This window comes from Elephantulus edwardii, unplaced genomic scaffold, assembly GCF_000299155.1.
Source record: "Elephantulus edwardii isolate Elephantulus edwardi_28Jun2011 unplaced genomic scaffold, EleEdw1.0 scaffold00186, whole genome shotgun sequence".
Classification (NCBI taxonomy): domain Eukaryota; kingdom Metazoa; phylum Chordata; class Mammalia; order Macroscelidea; family Macroscelididae; genus Elephantulus; species Elephantulus edwardii.
In genome coordinates this window covers 1,888,109-1,906,496 of record NW_006399936.1, presented here as the reverse complement: position 1 = coordinate 1,906,496, position 18,388 = coordinate 1,888,109, and the positions used below count along the sequence as shown (strand labels likewise).

Genomic DNA, 18,388 nt, shown 5'->3' with positions numbered 1-18,388 from the left:
GTATTCTAACCGTCTGCCTTTGGGTTGACAGTACAATTCCTTACCACTAGATCACCAGAGCTCCCTTCTGCAAAGGATATGCTGGGGAAAGATACTGGCTCTCAGAACCTTAGGTCTTGGATATCTTAGATCATATAACCATTTCTGTTTGACCTCCAAAGAGCTGCATAAAGTGGGGAATCAGTGGCAAAAAGGCTAAACCTAAAAAAGGGTCCCCAAATTTTCCAGCTGTCTTCCCCCTTCCTTATATTTCCTTCTGGCTAAAAGAACTGGGAATCTGAGGTCCTAAAAGCTAAGAGTAGCAAAACGGAAGCCCCAGAGAGGATTGGCGAATAAAAAATGAAGTGAAAGACTTTCAAGGAACAAACCGAATACAAATGGAAAGGCCACAGACACTGGATAGGCCCTGGCTCTCGTCTCTGAGAACAGCAAACAAAGGTGAGCAAAGAGAGACTCCCAAGGAGCAACTTGATGGCAGGAAAAGACTCAACAACTGAAGGGAGTGCAAAGGGGTGTGGAGCAAGCCCCCAGCCCAGCCAAGGCCCCAGTACACAAGTAAAGGCTTTTATTGGGAAAGGTCAGTTAACTGCGAAGTGCCCTCCAAAGTCCTCATTGCCTGAGACAGCTGGGGCCTCCTTCAGAGAGTCCGGGACAGAAAGAAGGCACCACCAAACTGGCCCTTCAACGGGTTCAGGTATAGAGATCAAAGTCAATGCGTTTGGAGTTATAGAACTGACCACCAGGGGGGTCCAGCTTCCGGCAATAAACACCATCCGGGAAGTAGCCTTCATTCACCCAGGTCTGCAGGGAGAGAAGAAGGCTGAGCTGGGAGAGGGCTTATAGAGGGAGGGAGGGAGGTACAAGGTAGAATGAAACTAAAAAGGGCTTACCTGCATCTGGGCACTGGTAAAGGGCCCATAGAGCTCAGCATCCCCTGTGTTCTCCCACTTATATTCCCACATCACATCCACTAGGCCATCATCAGGTGACTCGGCTTCTAAAATAATAAAGTCATCTGGAATCAGCTGCCCTGGCCCCTGTCCACAACATCCCACTTCTTTTCTCTAAACATACCTCCTTTTGGGGCTGGGGTCAAATTCTCCAGCTCCTCCACGGCCACTTCGTCAGCAAACATGTCCAAAGAGGGTGGGGGTGCAGAGTCATGTGAGCCTTGTGTCCGGCCCCCTAGCCCCTTTAGCCGCATGGCCAACCGTTCCCGAGTCTCCTGGTATACACCAAGGTTGCCCCGAGCAACCATCTGGTCAGCCAACCCTGAAAGTCGGTCTAGGCGCTGGGGGGAGCTGGGCCGCCCGAGCCCTTTTCTGTCCCCTTTGGCTCCCCCTCGGGCCCCCAGACGCCTCAACGCTCCAGCAACTGTCTCCCTTGGCAACAGCAGCTCCAGAAGGCCCTCCAGGAGGGCTTGGGCACTCATTGGTGTCTGGCCCACGCTGTCATCCTCCTCTGAGTCTGAGGTCTGGTGCTGATCAGGTGGTCGCTCCCTAATCTTTACCTATAAACATGAAGACAGAATTATTCTGTACAAAATGCCAGCAGGGGCCAAGGCCTATGCTCTCAGCCTCTAGATCCCAGCCATGCCAGCCTGTGGGCTATACCCAATCAATGTTGTCCAGCCAGCTATCTCGGATTTGAGCATCCCGGTTCAAGAAGTAATTGCCATCAGCATCAAAGTGGCCTTCCTCCATCTCTTCCTGCAGGTTGAAGGGTGTGATCCGCACTCCACCCTCACTGGGGAGAGTGGCTGCTTCCTGACCTGTACCAAAGACACAGATACTCCATGCTAAGGATGCAGAAAGGGGACAGTGGGAGAAAAAGGCACATGTTCCCTTGCCCCACAGCTCTAGAAGGCCCTCCTTAACCCTCTGGCTATAATTTTGGTGATAACTCACCCTCCACATCCTCTGAAGCCAGGATGTCATATTTGCTGGACCCTTCTTCATCATCATCCTCTTCATCGCTGTCCAAAGAGTGTTTACCCTTGAAGCGGCTCCCAGGACCTCCTGCCCCAGCTATATGATCCACCAGCTAACAGCAGGAGTTGGAAAGGCAAGAGATGCAGGTTACTGGATATTCCCAACAACACCCCTGCATCTGAACCAAAGTGAAGATCCTTCAGATCCATTCCTTATGAAGTGTGGGAAAAGTCAATCCTCTCTATGATCGCTCAACTTTCTAGCTCCTCTCTTTTCCCTTCTTTCAACCCAGAACACAGAGGTCTGGCCCCCTCACCTTCTTCTTTGGAACACTGACTTCATCCTCATCATCCTCATCTCCCACGCCCTGGAAGGTCACCTTTCTCTTTGGCATGATGGGACGGAGGAGGCTTCCCCACGATGTGCTGATGGAGAGGGTGCAGAGTGAATGAAGTGGGCCAGGAGGGCGGGGACGCATCGCGAGCAACCCCCTCCCGCTGTGCGCCGGCAAACATTTCTCCAGGTACGGTACGTCCAATTAGGAAGGGAGAGGGGTGCAGAGTAAAAGGCCGAGGGGGAGAGAGACCAGCCTAGCAATTCCCTTGGATTCGAGAGGGGGCTGGCACCCGCAGAGGGGCGGGCACCCAGGTTATCTCCCTGCAGGTACTGGCACTCTTAACAAAAAGAAACGGGCTCTCCCACATGGCTTCCCCGTCCCCTGGACCCTGCAGTCCTCGGCGCGGCGGGGCTCTGGGCTGACACCTTGGTCCTCCGGGCCTGCGGAGGCCCAGGCCGACCCTCCATCTAGAGAACGGGCCGCCCCGCCCACGCCCGCACTGTCAACACCCCGGGGCGACCGACAACTGTCCGGGGCTTTGTGTCTGATCCGAGGGGCAGCAGAAGCCGGCAAGGCTCGGAAGTCCCACCTGCGGGCGCTCACCTGGGGCTCCAGGGTACGTGGGGTGAGAAAAAGAGAGATGCTTGCGCCAGGGCTACATCCGGGTCACTAGACCGCCATAACCCGGAAGAGAATGGCCGAGGCGCCAGTGAAAGTCGGAAGTGACGTCAGTCAGATGGAATTATTGGAAGAGTGGGCGGAAGTACGTAATGAACGAAGAATGACCTCGAATAGTGACGTAAGCCTCATGGAACGAAATGGCATACAGGGAGTTAAATTTATGAATCCGGAAACCCTGAGTGAACTTGAGGGGCGGCCGGAAGTGCGTTTGATTTTTTTTTTTTTTTAATTTTTTGTGCGTGTACCGTCAAATCAGATCCGACTGGTACAGGAGGAGATTGCCCCTCCTTTTCCGGCAGAGCATCTGGTGGATTCGAACCACTTATCTCTGGGATTGCAGTGCAAGATTCTGAAGGTAGTGCAGGCTTTGGGGAGAAAGCAGAGCGGTAAAAGGGGTCCTGGGAGTCACCATGGAGCGGCAACGTCTGAGTAGATCAAGGGGTTCCTACTCATTTTCCTCTTAAGGAAAACCCTTCGTCTGGTTCTACATAAGGGCTCTGCGCCCTTCACCAGCTCCGGAGAGATCATCCCTGCTCTATCCCTTTACAGAGGCACATCCTTGCCTCTCTTTCTCCAAGGAAGTTTGTCTGGTTATTTTGATGGCCAGTGTATTAATAATTCATTCTAGGGGAGCTCTGGTGGCCTGGTGGCAAGGAGCTGCAACTACAATCCCAGAGGCTCATGATTCGAATCCACCAGATGTTCTGCTGGGAAAGGAGGGACAATCTCCTCCTGTACAAGTCAGATCTGATTTGACGGTACACACACACACACACACACACACACACACACACACGAATATACTCACACAAAAATAATAAAAAATAAAAATAATTTAAAAAATAATTCATTCTACTATTATCAGTAGCATACTAGTTATAAAGAAGTCAACAGTGTCCCAAATGTTTGGTCGGCTATAGCACTCCACAATTTCATGGAATGATCAACTGTTCCTCCTCTGTTCAGTTGCCCCATCCCTGTGTCCCTAGAGTTCGGTCATTTGCTGGAAAGTCTTACAGAGACTCAAACTCATCAGGGAAATGACTCAGGCGGCTCAATGATGCAGGTGAGTGTAGAAACTGCTGGTGAGTGAGAGGCCAGTTGCAGCTGGATGCTTTGTCACAAGTGAGCTAGCACTGAACTCCCGTGATGTCTATAATATGCCTCTAGTAGGATCCAGCTTGTATCTCACCCTAATCGTATCACCTTAATACAATAAATTATACAGATGCCACAGCCTTGCTCACTGAAACTGAGAATTTGAAGCGCTTGCTGAAGGTCGAGGACTGGTCTTCAATTTGGATTGCAGCTCAGTATCTAGAAAACAAGATTCTCACCACTGGGCCATTTGGACCTATCATGCTAGAAAAGAGATTGAAGAATTTAATACTGCTCAGATCCACAATCAACACCCTTGACACCAGCAGTCAGGAAATCAAGACAAGTTACTTTAGGTAAGTCTGTTATCAAGGAACTCTTCAGAGTGCTAAAGAGTAGCAGTGTCAGTCTAGATACTAAGGTGCACCTGAAGTCCATGGTCTTCACGATTGCTTGCTGTGTACGTGAGTGCTGGACATTGTGTTTAAGGGTGACAGAACAATCAGTGGCTTTGAGTTGTTGTGGTGCTGGAGAACAGTACGGGACGTACCACGGACTGCCATGAGAACAAAGAGCTGTGTCCCGGAGAGGGTGAAGCCAGGTTGCTCCTTAGTGGCAAGGATTTTGAAACTCCATCTCACGTACTTTGGACATCTTGTCAGGAGGGATCAGTCCTTGGAGAAGTCTATATACTTGGAAGGGTAGATGGTCAGAGAGGAAGATCCTGCATGAGATGGATTGACTCAGTGACTATGGCAACGTGGTCAAGTGTGTCAGAGATGGTAAAGCAGGCTTAGGATAGAGCAAGGTTCATAGCCATTGTTGAGTTGTAATGAACTCAAAAGCACCTAACAGTAGGGTGGGGCTTGTATCCTGCCTCATTAATACAATAAGGATAATTCATTACAAAAGTTAATCAATGGCTAGGAAAGGTATTTTGCACAATAAACCTTTAACACCACAGCCAGTCTAGTAGCCCCTGGCTGCTCTAGGTCTCTGCCTAACCTCCTTCCTTTAGGACCCTGGGGAAGTCATTTGCAAAGGAAGAGATGACAAGAGTCCTCAGGTTGGAACACAGCTAATGTTCTTCCTTAGCAAACAAGGACCAGCCGGGAGCCTCCTACCCAGGTGCTGGACAGTTGGCCTAAGGGATTGAGGCTGGGCAGTACATTGGGTTCCAGTGCTGTTAGGAAGAAGTCCCTGCCTTAAGGGACACTCAGGAGTTTGAATTCCACTAGACTAGCAGCTCTAAGGGAGAAAAATGAGCAGTCTCCTCCCATGAGATCTACAGCCTCTAAAACTCTGCTGGAGGGTCATCTGAGAGGTCTGACTCTAGCAGTGAGATCATGCCTCAGAAATGATGCCAACAATGGGGTCCCCAGGGCCATCAACTGGCTTAGCTATCTCCTGCTGACCATTAAACTGCACCAAAGGTCAGTGTGTGGTTTCTTCTGTGGGTGACAGCACAGGCCCCAAATTGTGATGCTTCTTGCTAAAGAGGATCTAAAACATCAGCTACCATTGAGTGCTGCTGGTTCACTTTTGGCAACTTCTACCTGGAGTACCAGGACGACTGCATACTCTTATGCTTCATACTGTTGGAGAACTGCCAGGTTGAAGCCAAGGAATGGATAGCAAGGAGGCTGGTTGAACTTATAAGCTCCCTTCAGAAAGAGGAAGAGCTAAACCTGGCAATGGTGTCGGCGAGGGTGACCTGCAGGAAGCTGTTTGTCTATCCAGCTTGGAAGCCCCAGTACAGCCAGGTGACTGGCCAGGAAACAGCTTACTCTCAGACTGTGGCTTCCTGGCCACCCTCAAATAATCCCACTCAGGCATCCAGGAGCTGTTCCAATGCTCTGGAAAGGAGATTCTGGTGCTGCAGGTGCAGCTTAGAGGGCTCCAGGAGCCCAGTGACAATAAAGGCAGCAGAACTCAGGCAAAGCTGGGAGAGGAGCTCACCTAGTGTTTGCTGATGGGTGACAAAGATGGTCATAAGGCCAAGAGGTACCTGCCAAGACCAGCAGAGACTGCTTCAGTGGAAGTAGAGACCCAGGTCTTGTCTCTTCCCTCCCGTTCTAGCCATTAACCCAGCCCCCTTATCAAAGAACAAGGCAAGAGACTGGCCCAGGTACAACAGCAGGTTCTTTTCCGGTTCCTTAAAGAGACACACACACAGGGAGAGGACAGAAGAGAATGTAAACGTAGAGTGCCACCCCTGGACCTCAGGGGAAGACCCTTCTGATAGGAGCTGGAAGGCTGAAAGAAACGAGGTGGAAAGTGGGAGCCCTGGTGAGACAAAAGGAGGCCAGAGAACAGAGGAAGATGGGTAAGGAGGGAGAGCAAGAGGGTAGTGGGTGGGGAAATGGGGAACATTTCCTGTTCCAGTGCATGTCCCCTTAAATAAACAAGGAACCAGAGCATTGTGGAAGGAGAACCAAAGAACAGAAGAGAGCGAGCATCCCCACTCCAGGCCAGCCAGGTCCTCTGTACATAATTACAACAGAGATGTCCAGAAATACAGTGAGGCGAGCTCGGCCCCCGTCAGGTGGTGAGGATGCCAGGCAGGACTGAGGAGGGGAAAGGCTTCATGGGTGCGGGAAGCCACTGGAGTGTAAGAATCGTAAAACTGCTCACTCCATCACCAAGATGACAAGAGGTCAACCAAACAGACTGGGGGAGTACTCCAGAGGAAGCTGACATCCTGCTGGGCTTAGCTGGAGGTGGGGCTCCAACTTTGTTCCCAGCTGCCTCAAGGAAATGCAGCTGTTGCATGCACCGACTGTCTTGGCTGTGCAGGGATCAGCAACTGACAAGGAAACCAGGTATCGAGCCACTTTCCTTTGAGAGGGACAGCCCCCCAAGACGGCTGGGGGTGGAAGCCCAAACCAGGCCTGCTCTTGGCTATGGGGAAGGGGTGTCACGCAGTCCAGCCCGAGGGCAGAGGTCAGAAGTAAGCATCCTGTCGGGCCTCAGATGTTGAGGGCCTGTCCCCACCATCTTGGGGGGGTGGGGGTCCATCTGTCTTTCGACGCAGGGAAAGCTTCCGGCCTTGGACCTTCTTCTCCTGCTTCTGCCGCTCCTTCTCCTGCTTCTGCCGCTCCTTCTCCTGCTTCTGCCGCTCCTTCTCCTGCTCCTTCTCCTGTTTCTGCCGCTCCTTCTCCTGCTCCTTCTCCCACTTCAGCCGCTCCTTCTCCTGCTTCTCCCGCTCCTTCTCCTGTTTCTGCCGTTCCTTCTCCTGCCTCTGGGCTTCCTTGCTGGATCCCAGTGGGGTGCTGTTGCCAGTAGGTGAGGGGAGAGATGGATGCAGTCCCTCAGCGGTGACCACAGGCCCTGGGGCTGGCCCGGCACTGGCTCTTCGGGCAGGGGCGGGTGGGGAGGGGGCCCCACCAGCTGCCCGGGAGCCTCGGCTCTTAAGGCCAGGGAGGCTGAGGAGGCTGGATGAGGGGCCCAGGGGTGGTTGCTGCCGCCGGCGTTCCTCATGGATGGCCCGGGAGCCATGGAGCCGCCGTGAGGGCCGATACTGAAGCTCCCCTCGTGTTTCCCTCCACTTCTTGAGCTGTGATGCATTTTCCCGCTCAATCAGTGCCTCTGTCACTGGGAGGTTGGTTACCTGGAAGGAGGACACAGGTAAGTGAATGAAGAGGTGCATGGAAGGGCAGAGGCGGGACTGAGGCGTGCTGAGTTCAGAGCCTACCTCATGCACCAGGAAGTCCTCCTGCATGCACTGCTGGGGCAGGTTGCGCAGCTGCTCCATGGTCTCATACATGCCCTGGCAGGAGCGCAGTTTCTCCAGCGAGCCCAGTGTGTGCCGCAGCAGCACCAGGGCCACCCGGAAGATGATCTTGACGCCTGGAGGGTCAGAGAGGAGAGAATATGAGGAGATCAGGCCCTGCATCTCAGTCTGTACCATTTAACTGGCCCTCCTATTGTCAGCGTAATAGAGGCCCAAAACGGAGAGCGAGTTCCCATGGGTTTCTTGTTCCTGGGAGAAAGGGCAGCCCTGAGTCAGTGGCAGTCAAAATGATGCTTCAGTTTCCCTAGGCTCCAGCAGAGGCCCAAAAAGTACCTTCTAACCTTGGGCTACCCAGAATGTGACAGTTACCATGGAATCCCCAGCCCACCATGGCCTGGATGGCCACAGAAGTACCTTCACAGAAGAACATGTCCCAGACTCGGAGCACTGAAGCCCAGGGCAGGGTGCGGGCAAAGATGCACATGAACCATTCTGTCATGTAGAGCACGGGATCGATGCGCTGCCGTCGCAGGTGCCGGTGTGCCAAGGGGGAAGCCCGGCGCAACAGCGCGAAAAAGATCTCTCCATCGAGCTGAATGGCCTCCTGTGGGACACACACGTCATGAGAAGAGGGCCTGGCTCAGATAGATTAAACTCTCATAAGGGATCCTCATCCCAGTGAAGAGGGGCCGAGAGATGAGGGGGACTTAAGGGCACAGGATAAGGGCCTTGCTGCAGCCTTGGGGGAAATGTCACAGGTCCAGAAATACCCAGGCTTCACTCACCAGCCCTGCACTGTAGTAGCCAGGGAGATATTTGTCGCAGATCTGTACCAGGCACCAAAAGGCTTGCTGGGAAAGACAAGGGTAAGGAGGTAGGGATGGAGCCTGAGAAACAGGCAACAGGGGCTCCCCATCACCCCTGCAGACCAGCCCCTCCTCTCCAGGCCCAGTACATGCAGACCTCAGCGGGCATGTGCATGAGCAGTACTGCAGCCACAGGGGCCTGGGCCTGGCAGTAGCCCTCATCAGGCCGGTAGATGGTGTAGGCCTTCAGGATGCGGTACAGGTCCTGTTGCCTGGAGGGGTGAGGAAGATGGAAGGAGGTAAAATAGGCATTGGAAACTCTCTTCCCTAAACCAAATCTGCTCCCCACCAAACCTTACACCAAGCTGCATTTTAAACTTGGAATCTCACAACATTCTCCAATGACCTTCCTAGACCTACCTATCAAGCTATCAAGGTTAAGACCACAACTACCGCATTCCAAGCTACAGCCCTCCCACCCTGGGCTGTAGGACCCACCACCCCTACTCATTCTCTAGTATAGGCTGTGCTCTCCCCTCCAGGTCTCAGCCTCAGCCACGCTCCCACCAACCTTCAAGGTCATCTCCACATGTGCAGCCTCAGCCTACCTCCCTCTAGCACTGTCTGATGCCTGTCACCCCAGAGCAGGCAGGCACTCTCCCAGGGCAGGCATGCCTGGCTGCCTTCAGTGCCCTCGAGAGTCTAAAGAGCCTTGCCTTTCGGTAGACATGAAAGCCAGCTACTTGTCAGGCCTTCCTCCATCTCTCTGCTCATAAAGTAAACCTCCGCCCCAGACCTGCTCCCTTTTTGTGTGCCTCATCACTGTATCTGGGACTTCGACCACTCATCTTCCGTATGAAAAAATGGAGTGCCGTTCTCCTCATAGCGCATCACCAGGTCCAAGCACATCTACACCCCAGTTTTCACTCCTGTCTATTCCTCCTCTCCGCCTCCAAGGCTTCTCAGCTCATCCCTGCCTCACATGCCCAGACAAAAGCTATCACCTCCTCGAGCCTCTCCCAGTCGCTAGTCTCACACCTACTCCAGAATCTTCACTTGTGCCTTATCTGCATACCACTTTACTCTATTTTTTCTCCACTTTGTACTAGCCTCCTCAAGATGACAGGTTTGATACATAATAGCTATTTTATCTAATACATATTTTAAAAATATGTAACTCCCACTAGCTCCCATACTACTTCCACCCGCCTACCTGCTTCTGTGTCCCTGCCTGCTCCCCTGTTGCCATGGATGAACTGTCTGTGATCCCCGCTAAGGACAGCCTTTGCCATTCTTTCTCGCCTCCACAAAGCCATCATCACTCCAGCAATCCTCTCCTGTCCTGTCTTGCATTCTCTACTAGATCATGCCCACCAGCATACCAATACAGTGTCATTTCTCCTAGCATTAAAAAAAGACAAACCATCTCTTGAACCCAGGTAACATACTGGAACCCAGATAACATAACAAATGAGGTAACATCCTTACTTATACAGCAAAACACCTTTCCAAGGTACATTTGCTATTTTTCAATTCCTTTCCTCCCAGCCTCCAGTCAGGTCTTCACTAACGACACACAAAACTGTATTTATCAAGGTCACCAATAATCTCCAGATTGACTAATTTTCAGGCTTTATTTTACTTGACCCATCAGTAGCAATTCCCAAAGCCCATCCTTGAAACCCTCTTCCCTTTGCTCCAGGAATCACACTCTCCTGGTTTTCCTCCAGCCTCACAGCTTCTCCCTCCAGTCTCCTTTACTGATGCTTTCTCTTCCTGCTCTGTACATGTTAAGAGTGCTGCAGGCTTCAATCCCTAGACATCTTCCTTTTTTATCCACAGTTCCTGCCTTGGTTATTTAGTCTAGTTTAAAGGCTGACAATTCCCAATTTCCTATAAGTTAAACCGGTTCCTCAAAACCCAAACTTGTGTTTACTATGTATCAGATACCGAATCTCCATCTAGATGTCCAATGTTGTTGTTGTTATGTGCCGTCGAGTCGTTTGCGACTCATAGTGACCCTATGTACAACAGCCCTAAACTCTGCTCTATCCTGTGCCAATTGCACTGCCTCTGACACACCCATCCCGATTACCCCAGTCACTGAATCAATCCACCTCATAGAGGGCCTTCCCCTCCTGCGCTGTCCCTCCACCCTACTAAGCATGATGTCCCTCTCCAAGGACCTGTCCCTCCTTACAACATGTCCAAAGTATGTCAGGCAAAGCCCCAGAATCCTTGCCTCCAAGGAGCAGCCTGGTTTAACCCTCTCCAGGATGAATCTGTTTGTTTTCTTGGCAGTCCATGGTATTCTCAATACTCTTCTCCAGCACCACAGCTCAAAGGCATCAATTCTCCTTCTATCCTCCCTAGGCATTTCAAACTTTATTCCAAAATGCCACTCCTGACACACCTCCCTTCTAGTTTCCCCCATCCTACCAGTGAGAATTAACCACCTCTATAAAACCACTAAAGGGTCAGCTTGAGATCAGTTCCTACTTGACAGAACAGAACAACATTATCAGTAAACAGCAACCCCACTGTAGTTTCTCAGGTCTAAACTTTAATTGTCGTTATGTCCCGTCAAGTCGGAACTGACTCAGAGCTGACCCTCCAGCGGATGGATTTTCAGAGGCAGTAAATCACAAGGGAGGAAACTGCCCATCCTCCTCCCGTGGAGCAGCTGGTGGATTTGAACCACATGCCTTTGGGTTGGCAGTGCAACTCCTCACCACTAAACCATTAGAGCTCATTAACTTCTGTCATTTACTCATAGACACACACATGCCCCTAATCCACTAAAAAAAAAAATCCATCTACCTTCAAAATAGATCTAGATTCCAACCATTTCCCCCCATACTTCCATTGCTACTATATTGGTCCAATCTATCATCTCTCTCCTGGGTTATGGAAACAGTCTTCTAGCTGACCTCTACCTATAGTCTATTCTCAACATGGTAGTCAGAATGATCCTTTTTTTAGAATGATCCTTTTGAAACTTAAGTCAGATCAAGTCTTTACCTAAAAGACCTGCAAAGACTTTCTATCTTCTAGAGTAAAACAGAGGCCTGAGCAGAAACCCCCCAATACCTCTCTCTGACCTCATTTCCTACTACTCTACTCCTCCCATCACATACCATACTCCCCACTCAGAGCTTTGGCTGTGGTTCTGCAGCCCAGTACTCTTCTCCTAGTATGTACACAGCTCACTTCTGTAACTACTTTGCCCAGCTCTCCACACAGTGTCATCTTCGAAATGAAGCCTGTCCTACATCTATGTAAAACTGGAACATCATCCCCACTTACATACTTCACTCTCCTTTTCTTGTTCTAAATCTCTACTTAATACCCACTACTGCTAGGGAAACAAACAGATTCATGCTGGAGGGTTAAACCAGGCAGCTCCTTGGAGGCAAAGATTCTGAGGCTTCATCTAACATACTTTGGACATGTTGTAAGGAGGGACCCGTCCTTGGAGAGGGACATCATGCTTGGGAGGATGGAGGGACGGCACAGGAGGGGAAGGCCCTCTATGAGGTGGATTGATTCAGTGACTGGGGTAATTGGGATGGGTGTATCAGAGACAGTGCTACTGGCACAGGACAGAGCAGAGTTTAGGGCTGTTGTACATAGGGTCACTATGAGTCGCAAATGACTCGATGGCACATAACAACAACCTACTACCATTTCACATCCACACAGTTTGAGGCCAACAGCTGCTCCGTGGGAGAAGAATGGGCAATCTCCTTCTGTGCAATTAACTGCCTCTGAAAAACCGCTAGAGGGTTAGCTATGGGTATGTTCTGACTCAATGGTACACAATCATTTCACATAATCACATTCAGCATACTTTCCTTCTTTATCCTATTATCTATCTCCACTAATGTATAATACACTCCAAAAGAGCAGAATTATTATTTCTTCATCTTTTCCCTCAAAGTACATGTTTTTATTTTTTCATTTACTATCATTTGTAACTAAAACAATGCCTGACATTGAGTAGATATCCAATACATATTAGTTCAAAGACAAACTTACTGATAAGTATCCACCTAAGATCATCATCCTTACTACAGTGCAGGTGTATGGGGAGATATATACTGTATCTTAAAAGATTTCTTAAAGATGCTTGGTCTATAAAACCAAACCAAAATGCCTCAGCAAAACATCTACAGGCCCTTAGTGATCTGGCTCCAAATTTCTTTTACAATCTCCACCCTCCCCCACCCCACTGCCCGGATACAGCTTACATAACTCTGCAGCCAGGAAAATCCTACCCCCCTGTTCTAGGTCCATCTAAGCTTCAAAACCTAGCCCAAATGCAAGCTCTTTCATAAGCCTTTGAGACAGACACATAGACACAAAGTTAAAAGTCTTCCCTCCTGGGCACGGTCCCTCACAGCTCATAGGGCACGTCCTTTCATTATGGCTTGATACTCAATCCACTAAGGATCATTCCTCTAGAAGCCATGGAGGTCAACCAAGCACTGGTATCAGCCCAGTCCTATATCCACCTGGAGTCTTCAACAAGTGTTTGCTGACTGGTCCACATGGTAAGGTCACCTTACCCATGCCCCCCTCGAGCAGCAAACATCTCGTGGAAAGGGAACTGGCGGTGTAGGTCCTTTTCAATCACATCCAGCCACTTGGGGTCCCCAGGAGCCCGTTCCAGCTCCTACAGTGGAACAGTAGGGATTATCTCAGGATCTGCTGGAAGGGATAACCCTAACACAGACAGGTCCATATGCTCAACATACCTCAAACTTGCCAGGGTTCTGCTCCAGGAGCTCCTTGCTATTGGACAGGTACTGCCAGGCCTTAGCTCTGAGGGAGGATGGGATTCCCTTCCTGCAGCGCAGCTTCACCTAAAGCAGAGGGGCAAGCAAAGGAATAATAGCCTCTGGGATTGACAGCCTCTAAAGTTTCCTTAGGGAACCTCAGGCTTCCTGGATGGTTCTCCCACATCCCACAGGCTCGACTCCGACGAAATTAGCCTGGCTGTCTATTTTTAAAGCTACTACTTCCCCTAGGCCTAGGTACCACCCACCCTGACATGATCTAGAGAGAGAGAAATTGCTAAGTTCTTGGGCTTCCCGGGAGCACAGAGGCCTTGAGTGCCCACCCCAACCCCAAACTTGTCCATTCCCTGCCCAGCATTCAGCCTCTACAAACCTTTTGGAAACGCCGTGACAGCCACTTATCCCAGTTGCTGAACATCTCCAGCCACTTGAGCTCCCGCTGCCGAGCCACGTCCACAGGAATGGAGCTCTCTCTGCAGGATGAGGTGGGGGAGGCCACTGTTAGTACAGGTTCCAGATTACTGGGAGAACTGAGGCAGCCACCTCCCAGACTTATAGGTGAGACTGGACATGAAAGCGCTTTATAAGCGATCAAACACCAGACTATGTGGCCCTCCTAAGGCCAAGTGGAAAGGGATTTCTTCCCTACTGGATATCTATACAGAATTTTGTGTTCAAATCCCACCCTTGATATACCCATGTTTATGGAGCCAATACAGAATAATTTAAAGCCAGACTTTCTCTTATACCTTCATCCAAGTCCTAGCTTGAGCATTTATTCAGTGTGACCTTGAAAAGTCATTTAATTTTTCTGAGTCTGTTTCTTCATCTAAAAGATGGAAAGAACAGCAGTACCTACTGGAAGGGGTTTGTCAAGAGACTAGAGAAGTTAACACGGAGCAGGGGGCTCAGTAACAGCCATTATTATCCATACAGTTAAATACAGAACAAATCTATTTCTCTGCCTCCTTAGAAAGGATCTTAGGTGACATATTACGTTAAATGATGTGCTCTTGACCTAAATGTCGACAGTTTGGATCCACAAGCTAGTCTGCAGGAGGAAGATGAAAAGTCTTCCCTTGCAAAGATTTATAGCCTTGGAAACAATGAAGGGGTCACTGTTAGTTGGCATTGAATCAAAGGCAATAGGTTTGTTTTAACTGCATAGAACTAACTATGCACTTATCATTTTTGCTTGGTTTCTTAACAAACAGAAATTAATTCTGTTGTTCTTGTTAGATGCCACCAAATCCTCTCCAACTCACTCCTACTCGAGTTCCCTTACCTATCTGCATTTCCCTCTTTCTCCTGGTCCCTGAAATCACCCCACATTCCCAGATAAAAAGAACTCCTAGCCCTATTTCTCCAATGTTCTGTCAGTGCTTCACACTCCAGGTTCCCCATCAGTGTTAAATCACTACTTGTGAGGACCGGTACCAACTGGTGAATAGACTGGAAGAAAGGTCTTAGGCTTTGTTAAGTCAGACAGATCCAGGTTCAAACCCCAGTACTGTTACATACAAAGAATCTTGCCAACTAATAACCGGAACCTCTCCCTCATCTGTAAAACAGATATCACCACTTACATCACAATCTTACAAGAGGATGATTCAGAAACTAAGGAGACCTGGTGGTAGTGTAATGTATGAAACGAAAAAATGTATTAAACAAGGGGAGCTCTGGTGGCCTAGTGGCAAGAAGCTGTACTGCAATCCCAAAGATACACGGTTCGAATCCACCAAATGCTCTGCCGGAGAAGGAGGGACAGTTTCCTCCTGTACCAGTCAGATCTGATTTGAGGTACATGCACAAAAAACAATAAAATAAAAAAAAATTTTTTAAATGTATTAAACAAAAAGGTCAGCAGTTCAAATACATCAGCTACTCCATTGGAGAAAGATGGGTAATCTCCTGTAAAGATATATAGTCATAGAAACCTGCTGGAGGGTCACTATGAATTGGAATGGATTCAGCAGTGGTTTTATTGTTGTTTATAATTGAGAAAATACATCTAAGAACTGTTAAATAAATAGAAGAGGCCCATTATATCTCTTTTGGACTGGAGCTACGTAAACAGAGACCCTATCTCATTCATCTATATCATAAGTCAGCTCTAAATGCTACCAGAAGGGCAGGGGAGAAGAAAACACTTTTACTGTCCTCAAAAAGGTCACAGGCCTAGCAGGGGAGGTAAATGCAATGTGGTGTGGGGAGTGCAATAAATTAAAAGACGCACAGAAGGGGCAACTAACTGGAGTGGGAGTAGTGGATACAAGAGAAGGCTTCCTGCAAGAGAGGATGTTTGAGGTAAGCGAGGAAGGATGAACAGAAGGTAGCAGGCAAACAAGGGCTTTCCTGTCAGGCATAACAGGCCGAGTGTGGAGGAGGAGAAACTACAAGCAGTTCAGCACAACCACAGGATAAAGTGTATGGTGAGGAGTGGTGAGGGGAAGGTCAGAGAGGCCAGTGGACATGCTAATGAAGAGCCTGTGTATAGTCTCAAGAGGCTGAACTTCATCCTGTGGGCAGGAAGAAGCCTCTAAAAGCTTTTAAAGTGGAGTGTGTCATTGTCAAGGAGCCCTCGTGGTGCGGGCATAACACCTAGGGCTGCCAACGAAAAGGTGGATGGTTCAAATCCACTGGCTGCTCCTCAAGAGAAAGATGAGCAATCTCCTCCCATAAAGATTTACAACTTCAGAAACTCAGTAGAGACTGGCTGGGAGCTGGAACCAACCCAATGGCAGTGGGGTTGGTTGGTCTGATGCCGTCAGCAGCCTTGCCTCATAGGTGGTTCTCTCCAGCATGGCAGATGGGTTTTAGAGGGACAAAAATACAAAACGGAGAACTAGCACCTGGCATCCAGATGGGTTTTGGAGGAACAAAAATACAAAACGGAGAACTGGCACCTGGCATCCAGGAGAAGATTGCTAAAATGGAATTCCATACAAGTTCCTTTCAGCAGAGAGGTACTGAGGAGAGAGGCATTAGGCTTACAGAGCTCGGCTCAAATACAGACTGAGTGAGGCAATACATTCAATCAATCTAAACCTATTTCTTCACCTATACATGGGGTACAATATCTCCCTCATACATGGAATGTGTCAAGGTCAAACTTAGTTATTTTCCCTATATGGAAAAGGGGACTGCTTCTGTTCAAAGATTTTGTCTTACTTTTTGAAGGAGAGGGTTGAGTTCTAAGCACAACCCAGAATACCCTTGCAGAGGACTCCCCTCCACACCAGATCCTCCGGCCCCAACACACACGGCCATGACCAAATCCCACTTATTTTTCAGGTCTCAGATGAATTTCAGCTGAATGAGTTCCCTTCTTTAAAATCTCACAAAACCCTGTGCTCATTTCTGGCCTGGACGTATTGGATATTATACCAACTGCTTAAGCATCAGTCTCTTCCTCTAGACAACGAGCTACTCCTGGAAAGAACCTACCACCATGCCTGGCACTCGGGTGCTCAGAAGATGCTGCAGGTTGAACTGACCTGCAGGTTAAAAGGGCATGGGAACTGAGGGCAGAATCCAGAAAGAGGGAAGAGAGAAGACAGAAGCGATCACACCCCCACCTCAGGAGTGACTCAGGGCCCTGGAGGGAACTAGGAAAGAGTAAGGCCTTCTGGGGAGATGAGGAAATGGGGAAGAGGCCTCCCCCACCCTCCTTCCTTCAGTGAAGACACAGTATTGCCCTTCCCTGAGGGGGAATACTGCCCTCCAACAACAACTCTCTCCTACCTCACCCACCCAGCAGATCTCGGGCCTCAGGCATCGCTTCCAGACTCTCCACCCCTAAGGGGCCAAAAGTCTCCACCAGAACCTCTGACCAGCCACCCCTCCAGAATAAGAGGTCTATTTAACACCAAGGAGCCAGGATGACCTTTGGGGTCACCTCATCCAACACTTCTCAGAGGAAGAAACTGAGGCACTGAAAACAGGAAAGCCACAAGCTCAAGGGCATAAAACACTCCAACGCTCAGGCCGAGATGCAAAGCCAAGACTCCTAAATCCTAGTCTGAAGCTGACATGCCAGTGCCAGGGAGACCTCGGGATGCTCTGTGCATCAGAGCCACCACCAAGCACCCCGAGTTGTCACAGGAAGCCGGCGCTGACAGTCAGGGCAAGAGGTATTGGTGTCTGGGTCTCCCCCCACCCTCTGCTGCCCTGAGGGGTCCTATATGGGTGCCCACTGGGTACTCACAGGCTGCCTGAGTACTGGCTGCCCCCAAGGAAGCCATACTTGTCGGTCTTGCGCAGGGCCAGCCCGTTGATCTCCGAGTCTGAACCCATGGAGCTCACATCATCCACCAAGGACTCCAAGGTCCCAGACATGAGGCTCACCGAGTCCAAGTAGCTGAGCGTGTCCGGAGCCTGCCCTCGAGGCCCAGGAATGCCAGGCCCCAGGCTGGACGTGGAGCCCAAGTCCTGGGAGCCCTCAGCAGGCTCGGGAGCTGGGGTCACCGTCACCACGGCTACTTGAGCCTCACATGTCCCTGGGGGCCCTGAGGTGTCCTCGGGGGCCGGTCCTGCTGATGCTGATGTTGCTGCAGCTCCGTGTCCACTTGTCACCTGTCCTGCTGTCACTGCAGCTCGGGAGGTCGCTCCTGGGGCCACTGTGGTTCCCGGCTTGGGAGCAAGCGGGGGTTTGGCGGCCAGGGCCCCAGAAGCAGTTCTGGTGGGGGTCCTGGTGGGAGTACTTGGTCCAAGGGCCGGCGAGGTCCGGGTCTCCTCAGTTTTCGGAGAGTCCGGCCCTGGAGCTCCAGTCATCGACGTCCCAGCTCCTGCCACGGCTGCCGGCACCGAGGGCTCTGGGCCAGGGGGGACCGGCGCCGAGGCGGCCGCGGGCGAGGCCTCCAGAGTCGGCATCACCACCGTGCTGCCGGCGATCCCGGGGGTCGCAGCCAGGTCCGTATTCGTGGTCTGGTTGGGCCCCTGGACCCACGCGGGCCGCGCTTCCCCCGGGGCCACGAGGGTGACAGGGGCCGAGGTGGCCGTGG

General features: G+C 50.5%; 2 protein-coding genes across 2 annotated transcripts; both read right to left on the bottom strand.

Annotated features, from left to right (window-relative positions):
• Positions 1-690: 690 nt before the first annotated feature.
• CD2BP2 (CD2 (cytoplasmic tail) binding protein 2) lies at positions 691-2,335 on the bottom strand. Its single transcript, XM_006896528.1, has 6 exons — positions 2,248-2,335; positions 1,908-2,043; positions 1,614-1,771; positions 1,075-1,510; positions 891-997; positions 691-801 (listed from the first exon to the last, which is right to left on the bottom strand). Exons 1-6 carry the CDS (start codon positions 2,323-2,325, stop codon positions 691-693), a joined length of 1,026 nt encoding a protein of 341 aa, XP_006896590.1. The 5' UTR covers positions 2,326-2,335.
• Positions 2,336-6,822: 4,487 nt separating this feature from the next.
• On the bottom strand, positions 6,823-18,386 carry TBC1D10B (TBC1 domain family, member 10B; the record flags this gene model as incomplete). Its single annotated transcript, XM_006896611.1, has 9 exons — positions 6,823-7,657; positions 7,742-7,896; positions 8,195-8,384; positions 8,566-8,631; positions 8,744-8,858; positions 13,155-13,261; positions 13,344-13,451; positions 13,759-13,858; positions 17,593-18,386. Coding segments are annotated over 9 exons (2,301 nt in total), but the record flags the coding sequence as incomplete, so codon positions are not given.
• Positions 18,387-18,388: the final 2 nt, after the last annotated feature.

Bases quoted from the DNA above. Each gene is read 5' to 3' on its own strand.
- CD2BP2 (XM_006896528.1), bottom strand. From the start codon at position 2,325: ATGCCAAAGAGAAAGGTGACCTTCCAGGGCGTGGGAGATGAGGATGAT. The intron at 2,044-2,247 runs GTGAGGGGGCCA...TCCTGCTGTTAG, and splicing joins TCAGTGTTCCAAAGAAGAAG to CTGGTGGATCATATAGCTGG. The intron at 998-1,074 runs GTATGTTTAGAG...TTATTATTTTAG, and splicing joins GACCCCAGCCCCAAAAGGAG to AAGCCGAGTCACCTGATGAT.